The sequence below is a fragment of the Nelumbo nucifera genome, chromosome 8, assembly GCF_055504915.1.
Source record: "Nelumbo nucifera cultivar China Antique chromosome 8, China Antique-T2T, whole genome shotgun sequence".
Taxonomy (NCBI): domain Eukaryota; kingdom Viridiplantae; phylum Streptophyta; class Magnoliopsida; order Proteales; family Nelumbonaceae; genus Nelumbo; species Nelumbo nucifera.
Genome location: NC_142656.1, coordinates 11,272,544 through 11,299,037, shown reverse-complemented (window position 1 = coordinate 11,299,037; position 26,494 = coordinate 11,272,544). Strand labels below are relative to the sequence as shown.

Here is a 26,494-nt window from a genome sequence, read left to right as displayed (position 1 = left end):
ATGTCTCTAGAGCGAAGAAAATCAAGAATTGAAGTTTTTTTTTTTTTTGTCTTGTTTTCTTTCTTGGGCAATTCTATGGTACCTAAAAGGTAGAGTACCTAAAAGAGTTTCCACAATAAGAATCCCTAGCCCCTAGGTGAATTTGAGTAAAATACCAGTTGATTGGTTGTCAATTTGTTTTGTATTAGGCACAAAGAATGTTATATGCACGCCTCAGCAAAAATAGCAGAGAATATTTGATATCAATATTTTCTAGCACCATTTTTCTTACATATCTTATTTGCATTAACTATATTCTTCACATCATGTGTCAACACAACAGAATCAAAAGTGAAAAGACTATTTTGTCTTGCTCAACTTATGATACATTGTAACCTCCTCGCCCCTCCCCCAACTCTTTTCCTTTTTACAATCCCCCCTTTACATAAAACTATTTGATTTTCTGAATGGTGAATAGATGGTACCGACTCAACAGTTCTCTTTCAAAAATAATGAAGATTTTACATAAATTTACATGTATTGAGCCAACCATTGTTTGCACATATCAAGCACTGGCAGTGCATTTGCGTGTAATGCCTGCAATACCACAGAAAGAGACATTTCTAAATGGACTTCACAAAATAACTTTATTGAAAAAAACTCGTGTCAAAGAAATGTTTCTTCTCTTATAATACAGAAGAAATATAGTAAAGGTTATTCAGCAAGACAATATAAGGCTTACACAAAAGAAAAAACTAAAATTCATTTCAAGGATTAAAGATAATAACCAAACATAAAAGGTTCTAACTTATATCCCTTCCCCCACAAGAGAGCTGCAGACAAAATGATTAGGAAGTTTTGTAACCGGAACCTTTTCCGGTAGCTTATCTAAATTTCTGAAATCTATAGTCTACAGCTAATCTGAAACATCATCAGATACATATTCTTTCACAAAACTTCAATTCTTGGGGATAGTATTCATTGCATAACATGATAACACATAGCAGGTGCAAGTACATTAACCTAGATCAGTAGGAACTGATGGTATAAAAAGATGTTAGATTCATATATTGTAATACCTATGGTAACCATATGCCTTAAAAAGGATGAGGAGAAAATAAAACATACCTGATGTGCTACGTATTGAACATCAGCCACACTTCCACTTCGAGAAGCAATTTGGAAAGCACTTTTTAGACGGCCACATACAACACATGCCAAAACCTTCCTGCACAGGCAAGTCTAGATAATGAAACATGATTCAAAATACCAAAGTGAGATAGCATAAAATAAAAGGGCATACAATCTACTCAACTCAACTCATTCAACCCCAACTATTTGAGTTGGCTACATGAGTTCTGTCCTGCCATTGAGCTCTATCGAGAGCCATGCTTTCTGTCAAATTATAATTCCTTAAATAAATTTTTATCACCTCATACCTCGTTTCCTTTGATCTTCCTTTGCTCTTTCAGAGCCTTCTATTTGCACCAATTCACGTCTAACCAGTGCAATCATTAGTTGTTTATGCATATACAAAACCATTTCAGGTCAATTTTCCCTCATCTTTTCAGTAATTGGAGCTACTTCTATTTGCACCAATTCACGTCTAACCAGTGCAGTCATTAGTTGTTTATGCATATACAAAACCATTTCAGGTCAATTTTCCCTCATCTTTTCAGTAATTGGAGCTACTTATAACTCCTCTCTAATGTGCTTATTTTTTATTCTATCCATTCTAGTCTTGCTGTTCATCCATCTCAATATCATCATCTCAGTTAGGCTCATTTTTTTGCATATCATATTTCTTGATTGCTCAGCACTCTGTCTCATATGGTGATGCCAGTCTAGTTATTTGAAAAAAAAAAGATGGCTTTGGGAACCATAGTGACACAAAAAAGGCTACACTACGCTCTCCAAGTGTATGACCTACAGACTATCAATTTAGAGTTCTATGCCAGCAGCCTTCCAATTGGCAGCAAAACCCAAAAATTAGATTGGTTGTGGCATATTAGGATAGAAGCATTAAATTTACAGCTATGACTTTGAAAAAAAATACATGTATAATTGATAATTCTGAGAGAACCAATTATATTTTGGTATCTTTTTCCTTTGAATAGGTTTTCATTTTTAGCAGAAGCAGAAAAAGATAATTCGCATCTCTATTGTTCTTTCTAACATCTCTTATGTTCAAAGGAGCAATCAAAGTAGAATATTATTTTTGTCCAAGATACATAAATAATACCACTGCAAAACTTATGAGGCACTATAGATGGACACAGAATGGTTTACCATAGCTAAAATGTAGAAAAAGTTAAAATTAGGTCATGTTTTGCAAAACTTAAAATGCCTCCATATGTTATTGCTGATAAATATCCGATTTATGGCTGCTCAACTTGATATAGTAGGATAATACACACCAGAACCACCAGTCATGTTATACAACCATACTCAGATCAGATGGCCATAGGGACTCTGACTGGGCTGAACTATGTTTGCTTCAGCTTTTAGGGAATGAGATTGGGATAACCACAGAGATTAAGGAACTTTGAGGTGGAAGGAAATTCTTGGGATATAACATGTTAAAGGGAAATAATATGATTATTTTTAATAATTGATTTTTTTAGTACAATGGTTTTAGGAAACATATTAACAACTCATTACAACATATATGGATAAAGGGGAGAGAGAATTAGGTTCGTGTTAGAGGGGGAGTGTGGAAGGAGATGACATAAGGGAGGAGGATAGAGGTATAAAGGGAATGGGGTAGATTAGCCACATCATCTTAAAAAGATACATACTGAATTCCAAGCACATAAATTAAAGAGGAAAGCTTTCATGCTAACAGGCTCCAACAAGTAACAGTAGATTAGCCACCAGTAACTAAGATATAAGATGAACAAATTTTGCCTAAACTTTCATGCTACATGCTTTCATCTTACTTAGATTTGGCTATACATGTAAAATTTTCCAACAAGTAACAGTAATAAATGGCATTATTACCTGTGACTGCTGATTAGCATGTCTATGAGACGGTCAGGGCGTTCTTTGTGTTTGTTGGCATACACATTAATTGCTGCTCCCAACACCTAATTATTCCACAGTTGCACAAAGTTATAAAATTTCAAAAAGCAATAGAATATAATATAATAGGATTACCATCACAAATACAAAAAGAAATCATTCCCATTGTTCTATGGAGCTTGCAGAATAAAAAGTCAACAAAATTAATATGTGACAAATGGAGGAAATTGTTTGATGATGATCTTGATATGTGGAATATATTAGATGTTGGTGACACCATAAAGGAGTATTTAAGTCATTGCAAAGAAGTTGATCATGATCCTTTTTGGTCTGTCCTTAGCTTCTCTAGCCCCTTCAACTTGTAGCAGATAACTTCTTATTGGTGCTGCAGATCGTCAATTTTGCACCTGCCAAAATCATCTTAGTCTACTTTCCCTTTATTTATCAACTATTGCAGCTACTCCTAGGTTCCTTTGAATAACTTCATATTTGCTACTATCCTCTCTAGTTTTCTTACTCATTTGTCTCAACATTTGCATGTTTGTTACACTCATATTTTGGGCATTTTGTTGACCACCCAACACCCTACTTCAAGCAATAAAGCTGGTCTTTTACCTGTTTTATAAAAATTTCCTTTTAGCCTATGGCTCAGTTTGGGAAGAGTGCAAATACAAATATGTTCACTGCAAAACCATGTATATGGTATTTCTAAACCTTGTATTTGCACTCTTCCCAAACTGAGCCTAAGTGGTATTCTCTAATCACATAAGACTCTAGATGCAACTATCCATTTTGCCCATGATGCTCTGATTCTATAGGTGACTTCCTCCTTAGTTTCTCCTTTGCTATGGATTATTGAACCAAGGTAATGGAAGAAGTCACATTGTAATATCTCATTGGTCTCTAATCCTAGGTGTACCCTGATTTCCTCTCCCATTATTATTAGGACCTCCTCCTACATATGTTTAGTCAATTCATCCATGGCTAGTGTGTAAATAAATAGGGGCCAAGTGCTAAGCCTTGGTGAAGCAATATTACTTAAATATGGCAAGGACAAGGCTTGAGAAGATATCAGATATGAAATTTACACTACAAACAGTTTGCAACCCATTATTGACTCAACTGATTGAATTGCTGACCTGTAATGGAGTTAAAGGTAGGCCCATTCCCCAAGCCCAACTAAATATAAAAACTGTTGACTTTAGTAAAAAACCATTGACTTGGGTGTTTAAACAATAAACCATTCAAACTGTTCACAAGTCATGGTTTAAATAAATTAAATAAATGTTGAATATCACCATTATTATTTATTAAGTTATAATAATCGTCATATAAAATATCAAAGATATTTAAAAAAAAGAAATAATAAAGAGAAGGCATATTGAGAAAGGAGAGGAGATTGAGAGAAAGATTCACAGAGGGAGGGGAAATAGATAGAGAACTGTTTCGACTGCTGCTACAGTAGTCCGAACAGGAAGAGGAGAAGAAGAAGAAGAAGAAGAAGAAGAAGAAGAAGAGAAGAAGAAGGGTCTGTCGAAAATCTGATGGTTAACCCATCCAGTCGACCCCCTTAATCTATATTAGATTCTAATAATGTTTACAAAGACCGAAATGCCCTTACTTAAGTGTGGGGCAGAGTAACTCTAATAACACTGCCACATAAGCAAGTTACTTAATAAACAGAAGAAGACTAAACTACCCCTATTCGGCACATCTTAACACTCCCCCTCAAGCTGGAGAATATGTCATATAATCCCAGCTTGTTACATAGATAGTTCACTTTCCCTGAGCTTAGAGCTTTTGTAAACAAATCTGCCCACTGATCATTGGAGCCCACATGTTCTGTATTTATCTCTCCGGCAAGAACCTTCTCTCTCACAAAGTGGCAATCAACCTCTATGTGCTTTGTTCTCTCATGAAAGACAGGATTGGATGAGATATGGAGTGCAGCTTGGTTGTCATAGTACAATTTCATAGGTTTATCCATGTGAAACCCAATTTCCTGTAGGAGATTCCTCAGCCACACTAATTCACAGGTAGTGTGAGCCATGGCCCTATATTCGGCTTCAGCATTGCTTCTAGCTACAACCATCTGCTTTTTACTCTTCCATGTCACAAGATTTCCTCCCAGAAATGTGCAATAGCCTGTAGTAGATCTTCTGTCACTCACTGAGCCTGCCCAGTCTGCATCTGTATACCCAACTACTTCAAGTTTTCCTCCTGGTTTATACAATAGCCCACGGCCTGGAGCTCCTTTCAGATTCCTCACAATTCTAAGGATTGCATCCTAGTGAGGTATACGAGGGTTCTGCATGAATTGGCTCACCACACTGACTGCAAAGGAGATGTCGGGTCTCGTGATAGTCAGATAGTTTAGCTTTCCCACTAGTCGTCTATACCTTCCAGGATCTTCAAATACTTCTCCTGTATCACTGCTCAACTTAACATTTGGTTTCATAGGGGTCTCAACCGGTTTTGCACCTAATAGTCCTGTTTCTTCCAATAGATCAAGGACATATTTCCTTTGGCACAGATTCACACCTTGTTTTGACCTGGCAACCTCTATTCCCAAGAAATACTTTAATGTTTCAAGGTCCTTTGTTTGAAAATGATTTTGCAGAAATACCTTTAGTTTGCCAATCCCCAATTATCACTATCAGTGATGACAATATCATCCACATAGACCACTAATAAAATCTTCCCAGCTTCTGAGTCATAGCTGGACACTGAGTGATCAACCTAGCATTGCTTCATTCCAAAACTCTTCACCACTTCGCTGAACTTCCCAAACCAAGCACGTGGAGATTGCTTCAACCCATAAATTGCTTTCTTCAGCTTGCACACCTTACCACCCTCCCCCTAAGCAACAAACCCAGGTGGTTGCTCCATATATACCTCCTCCACTAGATCACCATGGAGGAAGGCATTCTTTATGTCAAGTTAAAGGAGAGGCCAATCATACATAACTGCCAAGGAAATTAGGACACGAACGGAACCAATTTTAGCCACCGGAGAGAATGTCTCCATGTAGTCCACACCATACAACTGGGAGTAACCTTTAGCAACAAGTCTGGCCTTCAGACGCTCCACACTACCATCTGACAAGTATTTCACAGTATACACCCATTTACAACCCACAACATGCTTCCCAGGTGGGAGAGTAGTAAGTTCCCACGTTTGAGTATGTTGAAGAGCAGAAAGTTCCTCCTCCATTTCCTGCTGCCATCCAGGTGAACTAAGAGCTTCTTGAACATTGTTAGGTATGGAAATAGAAGACAAAAGTGAAACAAACTGGCGATGTGAGGTAGAAAGACGAGATAATGAAACAAAATTGGAAATGGGATGGAGTGTAGAACTACGTTTACCTTTCCGTAAGGCAATGGGTAGGCCAAGATCTGAAGGTTCAGCAATAGGAGCCATGAGAGGATCCGCAGATGAGGTAGAAGCAGGAGGGGCCGGTGTCGTTCGACGTGTATACACTTTTCGGATCGGTGGTCGTTCAGTGGTGACCTGCACTGGATGAGGAGATGAGTCTACTCCAACAACAGCCTCTGGAACTGAATCACTGACAGGAAGAGGAAGAGGAGGTAAGGGTGATTCATGACTGGAGAAGAAGGGGATGGACTCAAAAAAGGTGACATTAGGGCAGACATAGCACTTTCGGGCAATGGGATTATAACACTTGTACCCTTTTTGAGTTCGAGAGTAGCCAAGGAAGACACATTTAATTGAGCGTGCATCTAGCTTGTCTATTCCAGGACTCAGATTATGAACAAAGCACACACAACCAAAGACACGAGGAGTTAATGGAAACGGAGATAAAGTGGGAAACAAGATGGAGAAGGGGGGCCGACCATGAAGAATAAAAGAGGGCATCCGATTAATGAGAAAACATGCAGCGAGTACAGCATCACTCCAAAACCGTTTAGGAACATTCATGTGGTGAAGCATAGACCGAGCAATTTCAAGAAGATGACGATTCTTCCGTTCAGCCACCCCATTTTGTTGAGGGGTGAAAGCACACGAGGTCTGATGAATAATGCCATGCTGTTCTAAATACTGTTGAAATGCAGTAAGAAAGTATTCACGACCATTATCTGAATGAAGAGCTTTGATTGGAACACCAAATTGTGTGCGTATTTCAGCATGGAATTTTTGAAAAATGGAAAATAATTCACTTCTTTCTTTCATTAAGTAAATCCATGTCATTCTTGAACAATCATCAATAAAGGAGACAAAATACTTGTACCCATTATAAGACTCTATTTTGATTGGACCCCAAACATCTGAATGAACCAAAGAAAAAGAACTCAACATACGACTCTCAACTCTTGGACTAAAGGACACACGACGGTGTTTACCAAACTGACATGACTCACATTGTAAAACTGACAACTGACTCAATGATGGAACCAACATCTTGAGAACCTTGAGAGATGGATGTCCCAGTCGGCAATGCCATTGTAGAGGAGTAAGGGAAGTCTGAAGTGCAATTGAAGATCCACCGCCGTCAAGGTAATACAATCCACCAGCTTCATGCCCCCCACCAATCTTCTTCCCCGTCTTGAGATCCTGAAAAACACAAGTGGAAGGAAAGAAGGTAACAAAACAGTTAAGAGCTTTGGTTATTTTACTAACAGACATAAGATTGAATGGAAACTTAGGTACATATAAAACAAATGATAAGGGGACAGAAGCCAAGTCAACATTACCAACACCACAGATGGGAGATGAAGACCCATTGGCAAGTGTAACAGTTTGTGATGTGGAGGTTTCAGAAAGAGAAGAGAACACACCTGGAGTCCCGGTCATATGATATGAGGCTCTAGAGTCAATAATCCAGGAAGGAGTTTTAGATGACATGCAAGCAATACCTGATTGGGCATATGTGGTAGTGGTATGCTGTGAAGTAGTTTGAAGGAACCACTCATACTCATCACGTAGAACACTCACCATCTCCCTCCCAGAAGTAGATGTAGATGTGGGAGGTGTTCGGTCTGCCAGTTTATTGTCACTAATAGCAACCTTGCCTGCTACAGCATGATTAGCCCATTTAGAGGGAGGGCCATGTAGGTCATAACATAAATTCACTGTGTGTCCATCCCTACCACAATGAGTACACTTCCTTGTAGGGTTATTTTTTCCTCTGCCACGGCCTCCCCCTGAGTCACGGCCACCCCGACCAATCATGGAATTGCCACGGCCCCCTCTGGAATGACCTCCCCCTCTTGTACTATGTCCACCACCTCTAGCTATCACAAGTGCTGATCTATCATACTGTGTGGGGTTCTCTGTCTGGCCCAAAGAAATTCTACGAAGTCTTGAGAATACTTCCTCAAGTGTAGGAAGAGTAGAGCCCCCCAATATTTGAGCTCTAACTGGTTCATATTCCGACTTCAGCCCCACTAAAAATCTTGTAACATCTAGCTGCTCCCTTTGCTGTTGCTGAACTTGAATATCTGGAGTAAGGGGATGATAGACATTGAGTTCATTCCTTATATTCTTCATGCAGGCATAGTACTCTTCTAGTGTTTTGGTTCCTTGTTGTAAATCAAAGTACTCCTGATACAGCTGATATGCTCTTGTTGTGTTATCTTGTCCAGAATATAGCTTCTTAGCATGCTCCCATATATCCTTAGCCGTATCAAGGAACATGAAGTTGGCACTGATTTTGGGTTCCATACTATTCCACAGCCAAGTCATGATTTGAGCATCTTCTTGTTCCCAATCATCAAACCTTGGAGAGTCAACCGGTAGCTTCTCATCTCTTACATGCTTTACTTTCTTCTTTGCCTTGAGAAAACTTCCACTGATTTAGCCCATGGAACATAGTTCTCCCCATTTAGCTTAATTGAGGTCATTTGTACCCCTAGGTAGTCGGAGGAAATTACTACACTAGGTTTCTGATCATTGTAGCCATCTCCTATTGCTGCCATTGTACTCTTTCACAGTTGTCTCTAACTTTACTTCTCAGCTACAAGCTGATTGATGTTGTTCACAGTTTGATATTTCAGCACCTATTGCAGCCTCTAAACACCACAGTGGAAGCACACACTTGTTCTTATTCACACTACTTCTGACTTCACACACTTACGTCTCACATAAGCATCAGTTTACCATTCACTAATCACAAGTAGAGGCCCTCTTACAACCACTCAAGCACCACAACACAGCCAAATCTGCTGCACCCAGTTCAGACTTGTTTAACACACTTAAGAGGGCATTACACAACCACAAGGAGTTCGGCAAGGTCACTGCATTCTACCTTACACCACTCGGCCACTTACAGCAGCCCTAACACCATTCAACAACTTACAGCAGCCCTACACCATTCGGCTACTGCACACACAGCCCTTCCTAGGGCAACAATGAACCTAGTTCTCTAGGTTCTACTCAATACTAACAGCTTCTTGTAGGGTTTCTACCCAGAAATATAAGTAACACTAGAAGAAGAGAGAACCAACCTTCCTTTGAGAATATCAATCAACCATTCACCGCTGAAGTCACTTTCCTTGTTGAAGAAGGTTATGCGCAGCAGAGAGACAAGCTGTAATGTTTCTGACCTAGGGCGAACCAGTTCTCTCCATCGACTGACCAGAAATGAAGGTGAAGAGTCACGAACAATGCTGAGGTGCTTTACCAACTGACTTAGGTCAGGAGCATGGCTCTAATACCATGTTTCAACTGCTGCTACAGTAGTCCGAACAGGAAGAGGAGAAGAAGAAGAAGAAGAAGAAGAAGAAGAAGAAGAAGAAGAGAAGAAGGGTCTGTCGAAAATCTGATGGTTAACCCATCCAGTTGACCCCCTTAATCTATATTAGATTCTAATAATGTTTACAAAGACAGAAATGCCCTTACTTAAGTGTGGGGCAGAGTAACTCTAATAACACTGCCACATAAGCAAGTTACTTAATAAACAGAAGAAGACTAAACTACCCCTATTCGGCACATCTTAACAATTCTAATGGTACAGCTGCATGGGAGGAAGAAGAGGAGAGGAGAGAGAGAAGAGAGAGAGACCGCTTACTAGTGGTGGTGACAAGTATAAGTCACCCCTCCTTTCTTCTTCTTGGTCTCTCTTTATTGTTCTGATTTTATAAGGAAAGACATTTACAACTATAGTTGTCAAGGCAACACCTAGGCAACAAGGTGCCCGTGGAAGGTCACCTCACTTAAGTACCTAGCTATTTTGTCATGGATATTTTTTATACTCTTTATTTTTTGAGATTATAATAATAAAATAGTCATTGTGAACTAAATTAGTGTGGGTTTATATACTAGTTTCTTTTTATTATTTTCTTATTTGTTAGGTTCAATCAACACATATTGGTTTATGCTGTGTTTAACCCTTGAAGACTTCAAAACCAGAACTGATAAGCAAGGAAGAATTTAAAATTTTGTCAAATGGTCCAATTAACACATTTACCCTTTCTTTTCTTCTTTTCTTGGGACAACAACATGGGCACAACACCTTTTTCTGATCAGCAAATAAAAACCTTAAATTAATTAAAAGTTACTATGAAAGTACAATGCAAGTCATTTTTTTTTTCTTGAGAGAAGTATAAAATGTATTAACTGAGAAAAAAGTGTACAAGTATAGTCCTCTAGACAGTAGTATTTTATACAAAAAACTCCTTTAAGGACCCCTAAAAAAATTTACAGTCAAAAAAGTGGACGAGAAATCATCAGGACTGAAGCATGAAAGAGTTTACATCCAAGTTCTCAACATGCCAACCACCAAGTTGATAACCGCCTCCTCTGCACTCGATTTCTGTTAAAAAATTCTACTATTCCTTTTGTTGTGTTGTGGGCCGATTTTATTTGTTTTTGTTTCTACTGTTGCTGCAGTAGTCCGAACCAGTAAGGAGAAGAAGAAAGAGAAGGAGAAGAAGAAGAAGAAGAAGAGAAGAAGAAGAAGATGAAAGAACTGTTGAACCTGATAGCTAAACCCTATCAGTCGACCTCTTAATAGTGATTAGGCTCTAATTAAATGTACAAGGACTAAACTGCCCCTACTTAAGTATGGGCCAAAGAACCTCTAATAAGACTGCCACATAAGCTCATAACTTAAACCAAGGTGAGTTGACTAATCTACCCTTATTCGGCTAACTCTAACACTCCCCCTCAAGCTGGAGAATATATGTCATATAATCCCAGCTTGTTACATATATAGTTCACTCTCCCTGAGCTTAAGGCTTTTGTAAACAAATCTGCCCACTGATCACCTGAGCTTACATGTTCTGTGCTTATCTCTCCAGTAAGAACCTTCTCCCTCACAAAGTGGCAATCAATCTCTATGTGCTTTGTTCTCTCATGAAAAACAGGGTTGAATGAGATATGGAGCGCAGATTGATTGTCACAGTACAACTTCATAGGTTTATCCATGTGGAACTCGATTTCTTGTAGGAGATTCCTCAACCACACTAATTCACATGTAGTGTGTGCCATGGCTCTATACTCGGCTTCAGCACTGCTTCTAGCCACAACCGTCTGCTTTTTACTCTTCCACGTCACAAGATTTCCTCCAAGAAATGTGCAGTAACCTGTAGTAGATCTTCTATCAGACACAGAGGAGAGATAACCAACCTTCGTTTGAGAGCTTCAGCCAACCATTCACTGCTGAAGTTGTTTTCTTAGGAAAGGAGGTTCTGTGCACCAGAAAAAAGAAGAGCTGTGATGTTTCAGGCCTGGGACGAACCACTTTTCTCCATTGACAGCCCAGAGAAGAAAAGGAGAGAACTGAAGCATGAACTGAGGTTGTCACGAACTGAAACAGGTCACGAACTGAAGTTGTCACGCTCTGATACCATGTTTCTACTGTTGCTACAGTAGTCCGAACCAGTAAGGAGAAGAAGAAAGAGAAGGAGAAGAAGAAGAAGAAGAAGAAGAGAAGAAGAAGATGAAAGAACTGTCGAACCTGATAGCTAAACCCTATCAGTCGACCTCTTAATAGTGATTAGGCTCTAATTAAATGTACAAGGACTAAACTGCCCCTACTTAAGTATGGGACAGAGAACCTCTAATAAGACTGCCACATAAGCTCATAACTTAACCAAGGTGAGTTGACTAATCTACCCTTATTTGGCTAACTCTAACAGTTTTTATTTACATAACTTAGTTAGGTAGTTGTTGGGCCTTAAGCCCATTAGTTTATGTTTAAGTTAAGTGCGACTTTTCAGCTTCTTACAAGTAGCCGACTTACTAAAGGCATACTTGTACTTGTGCACTCTTTATTTATGAGTATATAATCTAATGAAATGGGCGGCCAGATTTGATTTTGGCTTCTCCTCCATTCTCTTCTATCTCTCTTCTCTTTCTTTCTAGTAGAGACCTTTTCTTCACTTCTTTCTTTTACAGATTTTATATCAAAACAGGTTATCAAAACTTTTCTACTTGGTATCAGAGTTATGGAGGGCTGTGGAGTTGAAAACAAACTTGGAAGTGAAATGGGACAAGGGGGAGGAGGCGCTAGAGACCTCTTCGGGGTTGGGACCATCACTACAGTCAAGTTAGATGGTACAAACTACTTGGAGTGGTCACAATCTGCAAAGATGGCCATTGGTGCTCATGGGAAATTGGGGTATGTCACCGGTGAGGAGAAGAAACCTGAAACTAACTACTCCCAGTGGGTACAGGAGAACTACATGGTGATGACTTGGTTATGCAATTCTATGTTGCCCCATATAAGTAAAAACTTTTTATGGGCTAACACAGCTAAGGAGATTTGGGATGGAGTTGCAAAAACCTATTCACGTAATGAGAATGTTACTAGAGCCTACTAGTTGAGAAACCAGTGATTGCTACCAGGCAGGGAGATAAATCTGTTGATATTTACTTTTCAGCCCTCAACACCTTATGGCAGGAGATAGATCATTTGGAGACTGTGGTTTGAGAAAGTAGCAAGGATGCAACAACTTATCGGAAGCTTGTAGAGAAGAATAGAGTTTGAGTTTCTAGCTGGACTAAACCCTAAGTATGACATTGCATGGCAGCATATTCTTTCCAGAAACAGTGTTACTCTCTCTCAAGCATATGCTTTTGTGCCTGGAGAGGAGAGTAGGAGGAATGTGATGATGAGGAACCCAGGCTTTGGGCAGTCAGCCATGGTTAGCACAATGAAGCCTAAGCCAAGTGGAGACAAGGGTGGAAATGAACCTAGGAAGGAGGACAAGAAGGATTTGATCTATGACTACTGTAAAAAGTCTAAAACATACTAGAGATACCTGCTGGAAACGTTACCCACACCTTGTGCCTAGCCGACTCATAAACAAAATGGGAAATGTGAATATGTCAGTGACTGGTGACTTATCAGGACCCCCTACTACAACTTCCCTAGAGTCTGTTGCAGTAGTTGTAGTGATGGCCGAATTGGAGAGATATGGACAATTTTTGAATCAGAGGGATATAGTCAGTTCCAACCCATTATCAAGCGAACAACAGGGTGCAAGTGGATCAGGAGGTAGCCATTCTACTATTTTGCACATACAGGTAGTTCACATGCCACTGCAAACTATGTTTCCACTATAGGTAAAGAGGGACCTCCTTGGATTATAGACTCAAGAGCCTCAGAACATATGACCAACATTTCCACCATTTTCTCCTCATACCACCTCTGCTATGGTAGAGATAGAGTCTCCGCAGTTAATGGATCACATGTTCCCATTGTTGGGAAAGGGTTTGTCAAGATAACCGATACCATTACCCTACCCTCTGTCCTTCATGTCCCTAGACTGAGTACTAACCTTTTATCTGTTAGTAGCTTGACAAAGAATTTGAATTGATCAGTGATTTTTTCTCCCAGTCATTGTGCTTTACAGGATCTGAAATCAAAGAGGACGATTGGGAGTGGTCGTGAGGTGAATGGAATCTATCTTCTTGATGTGCTTCCTAGTCATCAGAGTCATCATGTCAGCAGGGGTATTGAATCAGAGTCAGTGGGTCAGGTTATGCTTTGGCATAATTGGTTAAGACATTTGTCTTTTGCTTCTTTGCATTTCTTGTTTCCGAAGTTGTTTGAGTCTGTTAGTTTGTCTAGTTTGGAGTGTAAAGGTTGTCAGCTTGGAAAGCATTGTAGACATTCCTTTAAAGCAAGTAATAAAAGATGTTCTTCTGCTTTTGATATTGTTCATACTGATGTATGGGGACCATATCATGTTTCCTCTATTGGTGGCTATTGGTATTTTCTTCTATTTATGGATGATTGCTCTCGATATTCTTGGCCATATTTGATGAGATCTTGTGATGAGGTACCATCTTTGGTTTGACAGTTTCATCAGATGGTGCTGATGCAGTTTGAGGTGTGAGTGAAATTGTTTAGATTAGACAATGCCAAGGAATATTTTTCAAAAAACCTGGCATCATACCTATTGGAGCATGGAGTAATCCATCAAAGCAGTTGTTTATACACTCCACAACAGAATGGTGTAGCAAAAAGGAAGAACAAACATATTGTGGAAGTTGCAAGAAGCATGATGTTGAGCTCTACTATTCCAGTTCGCTTTTGGGGTGATGCAATTCTTACAACAGTTTTCTTGATTAATCGGGTGCCTTCTCGTGTTCTTGGATATAGCACTCCATTCAACCTTCTTTTTCCTGAGGGGGAGATGTTCCATATTCCTCTAAGGGTGTTTGGATGTGTATACTTTGTCCATGTTCTTGGTCCTCGCGGCTTAAAGCTGGACCCTAAGGCGAAGAAGTGTCTTCCTTGGGTATGCAGGAAATAAGGGGTATTGCTGCTACGACCCAGTCTCCGGGAGTTGGTATGTTACTATGGATGTCACCTTTTTTGAGTCCACATCTTTTTTTCGTAGAGGGTTCTTCTCAGGGGGAGTATTTAGGGGAAGGAAGTGAGCAATCTATACCACTTTCGGTTCCAACCCCTTTGTCCACTCTAGTGTCCGACTCACCTATTTCACCCACTTTACCACCTCCATTGCATCCTGTTTCTCAGTGTTTTACATGACAACACCTACGACTGCATAAGGAGGTTGATTCCACAACAGAGGAACCCACATCACTCTCTATTGGCTCATCGGAGATTCTAGGTTCGACTGACATTGACCCAGGTATGCCCCTTGCTTCCTCTGATGGTTTAGTTCCTATTGATACTACTACCCTTGCTCCTAACCCCATTGCAGATGACCTTGATCTTCCTATTGCACTCAGAAAATGGAAGAGAAAGTGTACTGTTCATTGCATCTCATACTATCTTTCCTACAGTGGACTATCCCCTTCCTACCGAGCCTTCCTTTCCTCCCTCAGCTCCGTGTCTATACCCAAGGGTGTTAATGAGGCTCTCTCCAAACCTTTTTGGAAGGCAACTATGCAGGAGGAAATGAAAACTTTGATTAAGAGTCAAATGTGAGAGATTGTGGATCTACCAGAAGGCAAGGAAACAGTTGGATGCAGATGGGTTTATACAGTGAAATACAAGGCTGATGGGAGTATAGAAAAGTATAAGGCGAGGCTGGTTGCAAAAGGGTACACTCAGACTTATGGCATAGATTACTTGGAAACTTTTGCACCAGTGGCAAAGATGAGCTCAGTCCGGATTCTTCTATCACTAGCAACTACATACTCTTGGCCACTCTTCTAACTTGATGTGAAGAATGCTTTTCTCAATGGGGATTTGCAAGAGGAAGTGTATATGGATCTTTCAGTTGGTTTCTACAATGATGTGGAAAAGGGAAAGGTATGCAGGTTGAAGAAGTCTTTATATGGTTTAAAGCAATCACCCAAAGCTTGGTTTGATAGGTTTAGAAGTGCATTGGTTGTATTTGGCTATACTCAAACTCAATCTGATCACACACTGTTTGTGAAGAGGAGGGGGTCACTGGTGTTAGTTTTGATAGTGTATGTGGATAACATTGTAAGTAATAGGAAATGATTTGAGTGAGATTGATACCTTGAAGAAGAATCTGCACAAAGAGTTTGAAACTAAGGATCTTGGGGAGCTGAAGTACTTTCTAGGCATTGAGGTGGCAAGTCTAAACATTGGATCTTCATCTCATAGAGAAAGTGTTCTGGGTCTACTACAAGAGACCGGGAAACTTGGGGCAAAGGAAGCTGATACACCTATTGATCAGAACCACGTGATAAATGCTTCAGAAGGTGAACTAGTAAAGGATGTTGGTAGGTATCAGAGATTAGTGGGGTGGTTGTTATACTGATGTATGACATGACCAAACATCTCTTATGTAGTGAGTGTGGTGAGTCAATACATGCATGCCCCACGAGTTCAACATTGGGAAGCTATTGACAGGATACTTTCCTATTTTAAGGGACACCCAGGTAGAGGCATATTGTTTGTTGACCATGGACAATTGAAGTTAGAGGCTTACACAGATGCTGATTGGGCAGGATGTCTAGATGACAAGAGATCTACATCAAGAGTTTGCACTCATGTTGGAGGTAATCTAGTTTCATGGAAGAGTAAGAAATAGATAGTTGTGGCAAGGTCTAGTGCAGAAGTTGAATACAGAGCTATGGCACATGGTGTTTCCGAGCTCCTCTGGATCCATTCCTTGTTAGGGGAGATTGGGATTGAGGCAGAAGAACCTATGATGCTATACTGTGACAATCAAGCATCAATTAACATTGCCCACAACCCAGTTCAACATGATAGGACGAAGCACATTGAAGTGGACAGACATTTTATAAGGGAAAGGGTGACCTCCGGAGAAGTTTGCTTGCCATATGTTGCATCTGAGTTGTAGCTTGCTGATGTTCTTACAAAAGGTGGTGCAAAAAACAAGCTAGAGAATGATCTACACAAGTTGGGAATGTGACATTTATTCCCAACTTGAGGGGGAGTGTTGAGTTGTGGGCCGATTTTATTTACATACCTTAGTTAAGTAATTGTTGGGCCTTAGGCCCATTAGTTTATGTTTAAGTGTGACTTTTCAGCTTCTTACAAGTAGCCGACTTACTAAGGGCATACTTGTACTTGTACATTCTTTATTTCTGAGTATATAATCTAATGAAAGGGGCAGCCAGATTTGATTTTGGCTTCTCCTCCATAAATCCCCCTGCAGCTCTGATAATCACATTACAACAATACTGAACTGAATCCAATACTAACTAAATATGTGAAATAGGCATTACTTGGTCCCAATCATCCTCATCAATTGTGCCTTTGATATTTCTCAAAAATTCTGTCAACTGACCACCTTTCTTCCTCTCAGCAAGTGATGCTGCAACTCCAGCATAGATATCAACAGCTGTAAAAGCGCCCAAAAAAACAGTTGAGAGATACAAGAAGACTAAGAAATACATAAAAAATGAATTTAACCATAAAAGACATGAAAAAATTGATCCAAAAAACTAGAATGTGAAAAAAACCGGCAAATCAAAGAAAAAATCATGAAAAATTACATACCAGGAAGATTAAATTCATATACTACTTGGAAAGCCAAGTCAAAGTTCTTTTCAGCAAGAGTCTCTGCAATCTCACATCTTCTCCTGTGGTAGTTGGAGATAGACAAAGGAAATCCTTAAGATGGAAATTAATGCACACACACACACATATAGCGAACTGTATCAGACACAAAATAATTGCATTGTAGGTTTCATAGTCAAACAGAAGCTTCTCTACCAATGGAATGAAAGCAATTCAGCTAATCTATACAGCAAAAATTAAGTAATTAAAACACCAGATAATGACTTTAAAAAGGAAAAGTTGATGTAGATCAATTTTGGACAGATATTCAGATGCTCTACATAGTGCATGACGATGGTGTGAAATGCTTCAGATGGTAGTCAAAGAATACAGAACACAGAAATATGATTCTTAAATAGAAAAGAGTTGACTCCAAGGTCAATTTTGGACAGCACAGATACCCGTTGCAAGGCTAGATGATTGTGGTGTAAACTGCTTCAGATTGTACAGTTGAGTTAAAACAAACCTGAAAGTATCAGGATCATTTGGATTTCCAAAAAGAGAATGCTTCCACTGTGGTCCCTCTGCAACATTGTAAGCTTTCACAACATCCACCTACATAGTTTTCAACAATGTTAATAAAAAGAATAAATGAGGAGCATATAAAACTCCAGGTAGGTCACAAAGATGTCATGGTCCTGAATTTGAGGTACTTCAAGGAATATGAACAGGGTGTGCAGTTTAAATCCTTGTAATGTTAATACATTGAAACAATATTTTTAAAGCTGAGATACTAACAGAAGTATTCTTTGGTTAGGGTATATAAAAATGTCAAGCATGTTATGATAAAAAATCAAGACCGCAGATGCAGAACTACTGTTGTTTTGTCAATTCCTTCAATTATGTAACTGATGTACTACAAACCGATTTCTTAAAGTTATCTAATAGTCAGACTTTGTTGTGACTTATGATCCACAATTGACAAAAAACCTTTAGTTTCCAGAAAGTATCTGACCAATGGCACCATTAAATTGGGTAGTTTGTATATATAACCATCAAAATATAAAAATGGTTAATAAACAATATTTTTAAAACTAAACTGGCCTTTGAACTGCAAGAGCTGGCAATTCATGGTTCAAATATTCAATCATCCAGTTTAGTTATCAGCGTGAAGTCATTAATGTAGATAATCAAACTGAAAATAAAAAGAGAGAAAAAAAAAGTTATCTGAAGTTGGATCTTTGCCTGACTACCTTCAATACTTCAACCATGTGGAGGATGGATGACCAATACAAACTGTATATTGAATAGGGTAGGGAACCTTTAAAATGATCATTTCCCCAATGCTCATTAGGTATACAAAACCATATGCCACCTTGTATTCACCTTTAAAATGTAACCTCAGTATGTCACACAGGTTCCCGCCCCGCCCCAATTCCCAACCCATTATATATTAAATATAATTAAATCTATAATATTGTTTATGTTATAGGTATCAAAATATATTAAAACATTTTTTTAATTTAAAAATTTTCCCTATTTTAAGTAAATCTATTTCTAAAAAACTTTTAATTTAAAAATTTCGGGGATTTGGGTCCCCAATGGGTAATCCGTCTCTATCAGGGATCAGGGATGGAGGGTCATTTTATCCCTGACAAGGATCGGGGTCGGGGACAGGGAGTATGGATTATTAGACATTCTTTATATGTGTTACTGATAGTTTATAGAGTGTCATGACAAAGATGTCTATCGGATTGAGACGGGTAAGGAAGGTAGACAATAGAGGGAAAATAATTTCATGAAGAAATTACATGGTCATTGTAGAGAACATTGATGTGGGCCCCACAGCTGTGGTACCACTCTGTCCATAGGGTAGAATGTATCTAGTCACAGCTGTGGTTATTTTGTTGTTCTGTTATTTCTAGTTTCAGTTTTATATTGGTTGTTATTTGTTAGCAGTTATGATGTAAACACCAAGGGCAGATATGTCCTTTCATGTAACTAGCATAACCTATATATATTAACTTAAAGTGGCGGCGGCAGAATATTGACATTCTGTTCTTCTCCTCAAAATCTGTGTTCTATTGCTCTTTCATCACTCTTTCTTCTACATCTTCTTCACTTTCTCTTCTCATCGAACCTAAAATCTCTTAGCGATCAAGACTGAATAGCAGTCTTGAAAACCTACAGTCATTAACCAACTTAGTGAAATAATGACTAACAAACTAGATACGACATTTCAAAGTGGATAAGTATATTTTATAGTTTCTCTTTAACAACATACAAGTATACATGATTATAGTGAAATAACCCTTCTCCGTGTGTGTGTGCATGCACATGATTATAAAACGTTTTTCTACTAAAAGCACCTCTTTCTTGCAAGATCACATACCTGGATTTTTACACGAGCAGATAACTTGACAAGCCCCTCTTCAGTGAGCTTTTCTGAGGCACTTTTTCCTCGGACGCCCTTAGGGATAAGCTTAGTGGATTCCCCCGCCTTGTGCCGTGCTGACAACCCTTCTTCAAAATGCATCTAATGAAGAAAGAGATAATAAGCTAATAGGAATGCCACAAGTAAAACACAGCAACTGAAACATACACCAATTAATAAAAAGCACATTGGTAATTCTTATGGCAGAATCATCACCTCTCCCCTCCAAGAAAAAAAAAACAAAAGCATATTATATTGTGAGGATATGATCATGTAAGCATAAACTTTCTTGCAGATATGTGAAAAGCTTATGATTTTTATGCAAGCAGAAGTTTACTCAATAAGAATACATTTAGATTTGGATGGCTGGGTTAAATAATTGTTATGCAGAGATGTATAAGAATGGGGGCCATTTGGACGCATCCCATTTTGGTAAAGGGAGCAAACTCCTAATTAGTAGTCAAAAAGTACATGTAGAGACATTAATAGTAGAGATAAAGGGGAGGGTTAGTTTTGTCATTTTCCTTGTATCTTTGCTATACTTTGCTGTACTCTACTTATATTGGCTATAGACTATTTGTATCTTAAGGACAGAATAGTCCTTTTATCTTTTAATATAAAAGGTCATCTTTCTAGGTGTGGGGGTCAGTCTTGACACACCCGAACAGCTCTTTCTCGTCACCTTTTTTCTTCCTCGACCTAACTCTAGCATCAGAGCAGTCGCCAGTTTTGACAGATATGGTATCAGAGCAGGTCATGACCTGACCTATTTTCCTTGTTTTTGAAATGCATATTGGTGTAAACACTCCACTGTGTCTGTGTTCACTTCTTCTGCTCATGGAACTTTTCTAGAGTTGTTATGATCAGCCCTAATCTGCTAAACATTGAAGCTGCGCAACCACTGAAGAACATTCTCTGGTTTCTTTCTCTCCAGTTGTTGTATTCTTTGAAGTTTCTTGCTGCTTGTATCACCTAGGCTACATCAACCAATCTCTACTGTGCTTGGTTTGGGTTTGTCCTAAGAAGGTTTCGATCCTTATCTTCGAGCGGAAACATGCTGTTGTCCTCTTGTTAGTCTCTTTCCAGGACTATTATAGGAGCTCACTTTGGAGTGGATTAAATAAGTTTCCAAGAAGATTTTGATTCTTCTCTTGGATCATCTACTCCTTTTAGTCCCTCAACTCTCTATTTAGTCTTATCGATCAAGTTTGGCATCCCCCATTCTCTCTAATTATCTCTACCTTTGTTAGTCGACTATTATTGTTAACAGTTGACCAGTATCTGTTAACAATCAACCAGTATCTATTAACAGACTACTAATTCTATGGGTGACATCCTCCCCGATCTCTCCCTTGATATGAATTATTGAACCAAGGTACTGGAAAAGGTTACATTGAGTTACCTCTTCGTCTCCAATCCTTAAGTGTACTCTGATTTGCACTCTTATTATTATTAAATTTACATGACATATATTTATATTTTAGTCCTACCAATTTTAAAGCCTCCTGTTTCTAAGGCATATGTCCATAAACATAACTTTGCATTTAATCCTACATTAGTTTCATCAATTAAAACAATGTCACCGGAAAATGACGTGCACCATGGGACTTCCTCCTAAATATATTTAGTTAATTTCATTATGATCAAAGCAAATAAATAAGGGCCAAGTGTTGGACCTTAGTTGAATTAAATTAATTTTATATTTATTTTCAAAAAAAATATTTAGACATGAGGCTTAGTTGAATTGAATTAATTTTACATATGCATATGGAGCTTCTCACCCATAGAAGTCGAGCAGGATGGACAAAATGGAGGGGTGCATCTAGAAACTTATGTGATAGGTCTGTAGAGAAGATGGGCCGAATGGCCCATAGGTTGTTTATTCTTTCTTGTTATTTATGTTTCTTTTCTGTAATGGGCCTTATTCTGGGCCCATCCTGTCTATATTAAGTTCTTTGTAAATTCTTGCCCACCTAAGGGCCTCCTTGTAATTATTCAAATATATCTTAATAAAAGAATGTTAGGGTGCTGAGAGAGAGAAGGTTCGAAACTCTCATTCTTAGACCCTCATTGCTGAACTCTCAAGCTCTCCTCTCTTCAGTTTTCTTCATGGTATCAGAGCATATCTGAACCTGAATATCATAGGGCTGGAAGCTTAGTCACATACTGCCTGATTCTTGTGGTCAGTGGACGAGCCCAAGACTAGAATCTCTTGGGGAAGGGGTTCGGTGGCCAGGAAGAATTAGAGAAAAAAAAGAAAAGGGGAAGGAGAAGGGGAACAGCTCGGTTCTGTTTTTGAAGCTTGACTGTGTTTGGACTGTTGAAGCTCGAACTGTAAGTTGTGCTCAGTTTTCTGCTCTGAAGTTCGACTGTGTTTGGACTATTGAAGCTCGACTGTGTTTGGACTGGTTGTTCTGTTTTTGAAGCTCGACTGTGTTTGGACTGTTGAAGCTCGAACTGTAAGTTGTGCTCAGTTTCTGGTTGTTCTGTATTATCTTCGACTGTGTTTGGACTGTTGGAAGTGTCCGAAAACCCTAGCTGTCGACTGCATTAAATCTGGTTTAACCCAGAAATTTCTGGGCTGTTTTTCTCTTCTTCTTGGACTGTTACCGAAATATCCTTGTAACAAGGCTGTGTATTGTTACTCATATTTTGGCTGTTTTAAGGGACTGTACGAACTGTTTTTTGGGGTCTTTTCTCTTCCTTGACAGTGGGGCTGTCTCTATTGCCCACACTGTGTTTGTGAAAAGGCCTGTTCAGCAATACCGATTGGTATTTACTCTTCTTGGCTGAGTGCACAACTTTGAAAAGGTACTTCGGCTGATTGCACAGTGCCTAAGAGTTTCTGATTACTTCTTGAAGGCTGAACTCAGTATATTGTCTTCTTGTGGTCGGCTGAACTCTGTTTAGAGTGTTTACATGATGTACTCCTCAGAGTTTGAAAACAAAAGTGGTGCCGAATATGGACTGGTTCAAAGAACTCAAAATGATTCCTTATTGACTGTGACCACAGTTAAACTAGATGGAACTAATTATCTGGCATGGTCACAATCAGTAAAGATTCATGTTTGTAGTAGAGGAAAGTGGGGGTTCATTTCCGGGAAGAAGGCTCCCCCAGAAGATGATCCATCCTACGAGAAGTGGATGCAAGAAAATTACACTGTCATTGGGTGGCTTGTGAACTCAATGCAGCCGCATATCAGCCAACACTACCTATGGATGAATTCAGCAAAAGAAATTTGGGACAGTGTTGCGGAAACCTATTCACAAAAACTCAATGTGGCCCGGGCATATAAATTGAGAAGTGATGTAAAGAATTTAAGACAAGGGGAGAAACCTCTTGCTGTATATTTCTCAACCCTGAAGTCCTTATGGCAAGAGATTGACCTAATAGAAGCTGTACCTTGGGACACCACCAATGATGCAGAGACCTACAGAAAATTGGTTGAAAGGGAACAGGGTATTTGAGTTCTTAACTGGACTAAACCCAGAATATGATATCACAAAACAGAATATTCTTACCAAGGAGTGTGTCTCTTTGTCACAAGCTTATGCATTGGTGAGTAGTGAAGAGAGCAGAAGGGCTGTTCAGGTTCAAGGGGCTGATATGAATGATCACTTTGCCAATATGGGGATTAAACCCAAAGGGAATGCTGGAACTTCTGGTGGCATAGGAAAGAAAGAAGTTATATGTGAGTACTGCAAGAAGTCAAAGCACACCAAAGATAAGTGCTGGAAATTACATCCTAATTTTGTTCCCAGTCGGTTTCAGAAAAAGTATGATAGTAAAAGATCAGGAAGTGCAAATGTAGCTGCCGGGCTAGATAGTGAAGAAATGTCTGCTTCTGCACAGTTGGCAGCCAGGAGAGCAGAATATGAAAAGTTTGGGAAGATGATCAGTCAGCTGAGTGATGTGACCTCTTCTTCCAACCCTTCAGGAAAATCTTCTGCTGCTTCAGCATTTGCTCATTCAGCTATAAGGGCTTCTGCCAATCATGCTACCACTTCAGGTAATCTCAAGATCCCTTGGATTATTGACTCAGGTGCTTCTGCCCATATGACTAATCTTTCTACCCTATTTGTTTCATATGACTTGTTCCCTGGACGTGATAAAATCACTTTAGCTGATGGTTCACTTGCCCCTATCTCTGGTAAGGGAACCATCAAGGCTATGGATTCCTTGTTCCTACCTTCTGCCCTTCATGTACCTAAACTAAATACAAATTTGTTGTCTGTAAGCAGTTTAACCAAATCACTAAACTGCCGTGTAACATTCTTTCCTTCCTATTGTGTTTTTCAGGATCTGGAGCCTTAGAAGGTGATTGGGAGTGGCCATGAGGCGAACGTGTTAGTGGTGTTAGTAAAGGGGTATTTCAGTCTTTGTACTTGTTGAGTGTGCTGATGTGTACTGTTATGTTAGTTCGAGTGCCTCTTACTTAAAGAAGGGCACTCAAGTCTTTTTCAATAAGTCAATAATATAATAATAGGTCTGGCCGAATCAAGGGATTAACTTTTTTCCCTAATTCGAACCAGCCTTTCTCTCTTTTCTCTCTTCTCTCTTTTCTTCTTTCCTCTCCTACTTCTTGCTGTCTACTTTACTCTACAGTCAACGAACAAGACAGAATTCTATGGCAGGTCAAACTTCAACATGGTATCAGAGCTAGGTTCACCAAATCAGACTTGCTAGAATTCTGCCTTCTGCGCATTCGAATTAGGGTTTCACTTGGGGTTCTCAGTTGTGAGTTGGAGACTGGGAAAAGGGCTGAAAAGGAGTGATCGCCCTCTTCCCTAGGAGGTCTCTATGCCTCCGATTGTGTCGTTGGTGATTGGTTGCTGTGGTTTCTAAGCCCTAGTTAGGGCTGGTACGTGTGGTGCAGTGGTGTCTCAGCCCTTCGTATGGTTGGCCTTCAGGCGATGAGGTAAAGTTTTTTTTTATATATTTTTTTTTGTTATGGAATACATGAGAGGTGTAGTACAGTTCGCATGATGGGTTCTCAGATTGCAGTATGCTAGGGTTTATGCTAGGGTTTATTCTGGTTTGTGTGTGATTCGAATGGCAATAGTGTCTACTTAATGGTGAAGCTTCCTATAGTTGTGGATTAATGTTGGTGGTGTTACAAGTGTGGTTTTCAGCTTTTGATATCGCTGAAATCAGTGTGTAGACCTCGGTGAGTAGGGGTTGTGGTGTTGTAGTTTTCAACATTTAATACTGCTGAAATCAGTGTACAGACTTCGGTGAGTAGGGTTTGTGGTGTTGCAGTTCTCAGCTGTTGAAATCAGTGTGCAGATTTCGATGAAGTGTCTGTGTGTAGTGTGCAGTGTGTAGTGCTCCTAATTCAGTGCTCAGAATTAAGGGAGTTCGGCAATGGCAGATAACAGTGATAGTAAACCTAGTGTCATGATATCTACTGACTACCTGAATGTCCAAATGACCTCCATTAAACTGAATGGAGAGAATTATGTCCCTTGGGCTAAGTCTGTAGAGGTTTTTCTGAAGGCGAAGAAGAAAGTGAAGCATATAAGAGAGGAGAAACCCCCCGCTAATTCTCAGGAGTATGAAGACTGGGAACAGGAAGATGCACAGATCATTACATGGTTGTGGAACAGTATGGAACCCAAAATCAGTGTGAACTTCATGTTTCTTGACACAGCCAAAGAGGTGTGGGATCATGCCAAGAAACTGTATTCAGGTCAGGATAATACCACTAGGGTATATCAACTGTATCAGGAATACTTCAATCTGCAACAGGGAAATCAGAGCCTTGAGGAGTACTATGCCAATGTGAGGAATATCCGTAATGAGTTAAATGTCTATCATCCTCTCACTTCAGATGTCAAAGTTCAACAGCAACAGCGAGAGCAGCTTGATGTAACACGGTTTCTGGTGGGGCTGAAGTCTGAGTATGAACCAGTACGAGCCCAGATACTAGGGGGATCTGCTCTTCCATCTTTAGAGGAGGTGTTTGCTCGTCTTCGGAGGGCTTCCATTGGATCTATGGACTCTAATGTCTCCGATAAATCAGCATTTGCAGTGTCAAGAGGCCGAGGTGGCAGAAGTGGGACTCGAGGAACCCAGCCTGGCAGGAGTGGTAGTGGTGGATCTACACATATCCGTGGTGGTGGTCGTACTGGAGGCAGAGATTCAGGGGGAGCTCGTGGTAGAGGACGTGGCTCGGGTCCACGGAAGTGTACTCACTGTGGTTTGGATGGACATACCATTAACTACTGCTATGACTTACATGGTCCTCCCTCGACGTGGGCCAACCATGCCATGACTAGTGACACCAGTTTCAGCCCTACACAGGAGAAACGGTCAGCTGACCCGATGCCTTCTACTCCCTCAGATGGTCCAGGCAAGGAGATGGTGAGTGTTCCTCGTGATGAGTATGAGAGGTTTGTTCAATCCAAGTCGCAGCAGAACACAGCTTCCTTTGCACACTCAGGTATGGCTTGTTTGGCATCCACACCCAACCCCTGGATTATTGACTCTGGAACCTCCGATCACATGACGGGAACTCCAGGTGTGTTTTCATCTCTCACTCATTGCTCAACATCACAATCTGTTACCCTTGCTAATGGCTCCACGTCATCTATCTGTGGTGTTGGTAATGTTGACCTAGACCCTGTATCCCTATCCTCTGTTTTATATGTACCTAAGCTTCCATTTAATCTTATGTCTGTTA

At 39.7% G+C, this 26,494-nt stretch overlaps 1 protein-coding gene across 3 annotated transcripts in view; it reads right to left on the bottom strand.

Annotated features, from left to right (window-relative positions):
- Positions 1-217: 217 nt before the first annotated feature.
- Positions 218-26,494, bottom strand: part of LOC104592245 (zinc finger FYVE domain protein) — a 175,502-nt gene continuing 149,225 nt past the window's right edge. For 2 of the 3 annotated variants that reach the window (XM_010251484.3, XM_088892963.1), the window contains exons 30-36: positions 19,770-19,913; positions 17,904-17,992; positions 17,378-17,460; positions 17,104-17,219; positions 2,980-3,065; positions 1,108-1,207; positions 218-576 (exon numbers count right to left, since the gene is read on the bottom strand). In XM_010251484.3, coding sequence (XP_010249786.1) covers positions 511-576; positions 1,108-1,207; positions 2,980-3,065; positions 17,104-17,219; positions 17,378-17,460; positions 17,904-17,992; positions 19,770-19,913 — 684 coding nt within the window. In that variant the 3' untranslated portion in view covers positions 218-510. The remainder of the gene's footprint in view (positions 577-1,107; positions 1,208-2,979; positions 3,066-17,103; positions 17,220-17,377; positions 17,461-17,903; positions 17,993-19,769; positions 19,914-26,494) is intronic. The other variant, XR_734395.3, reaches the window with a different exon arrangement.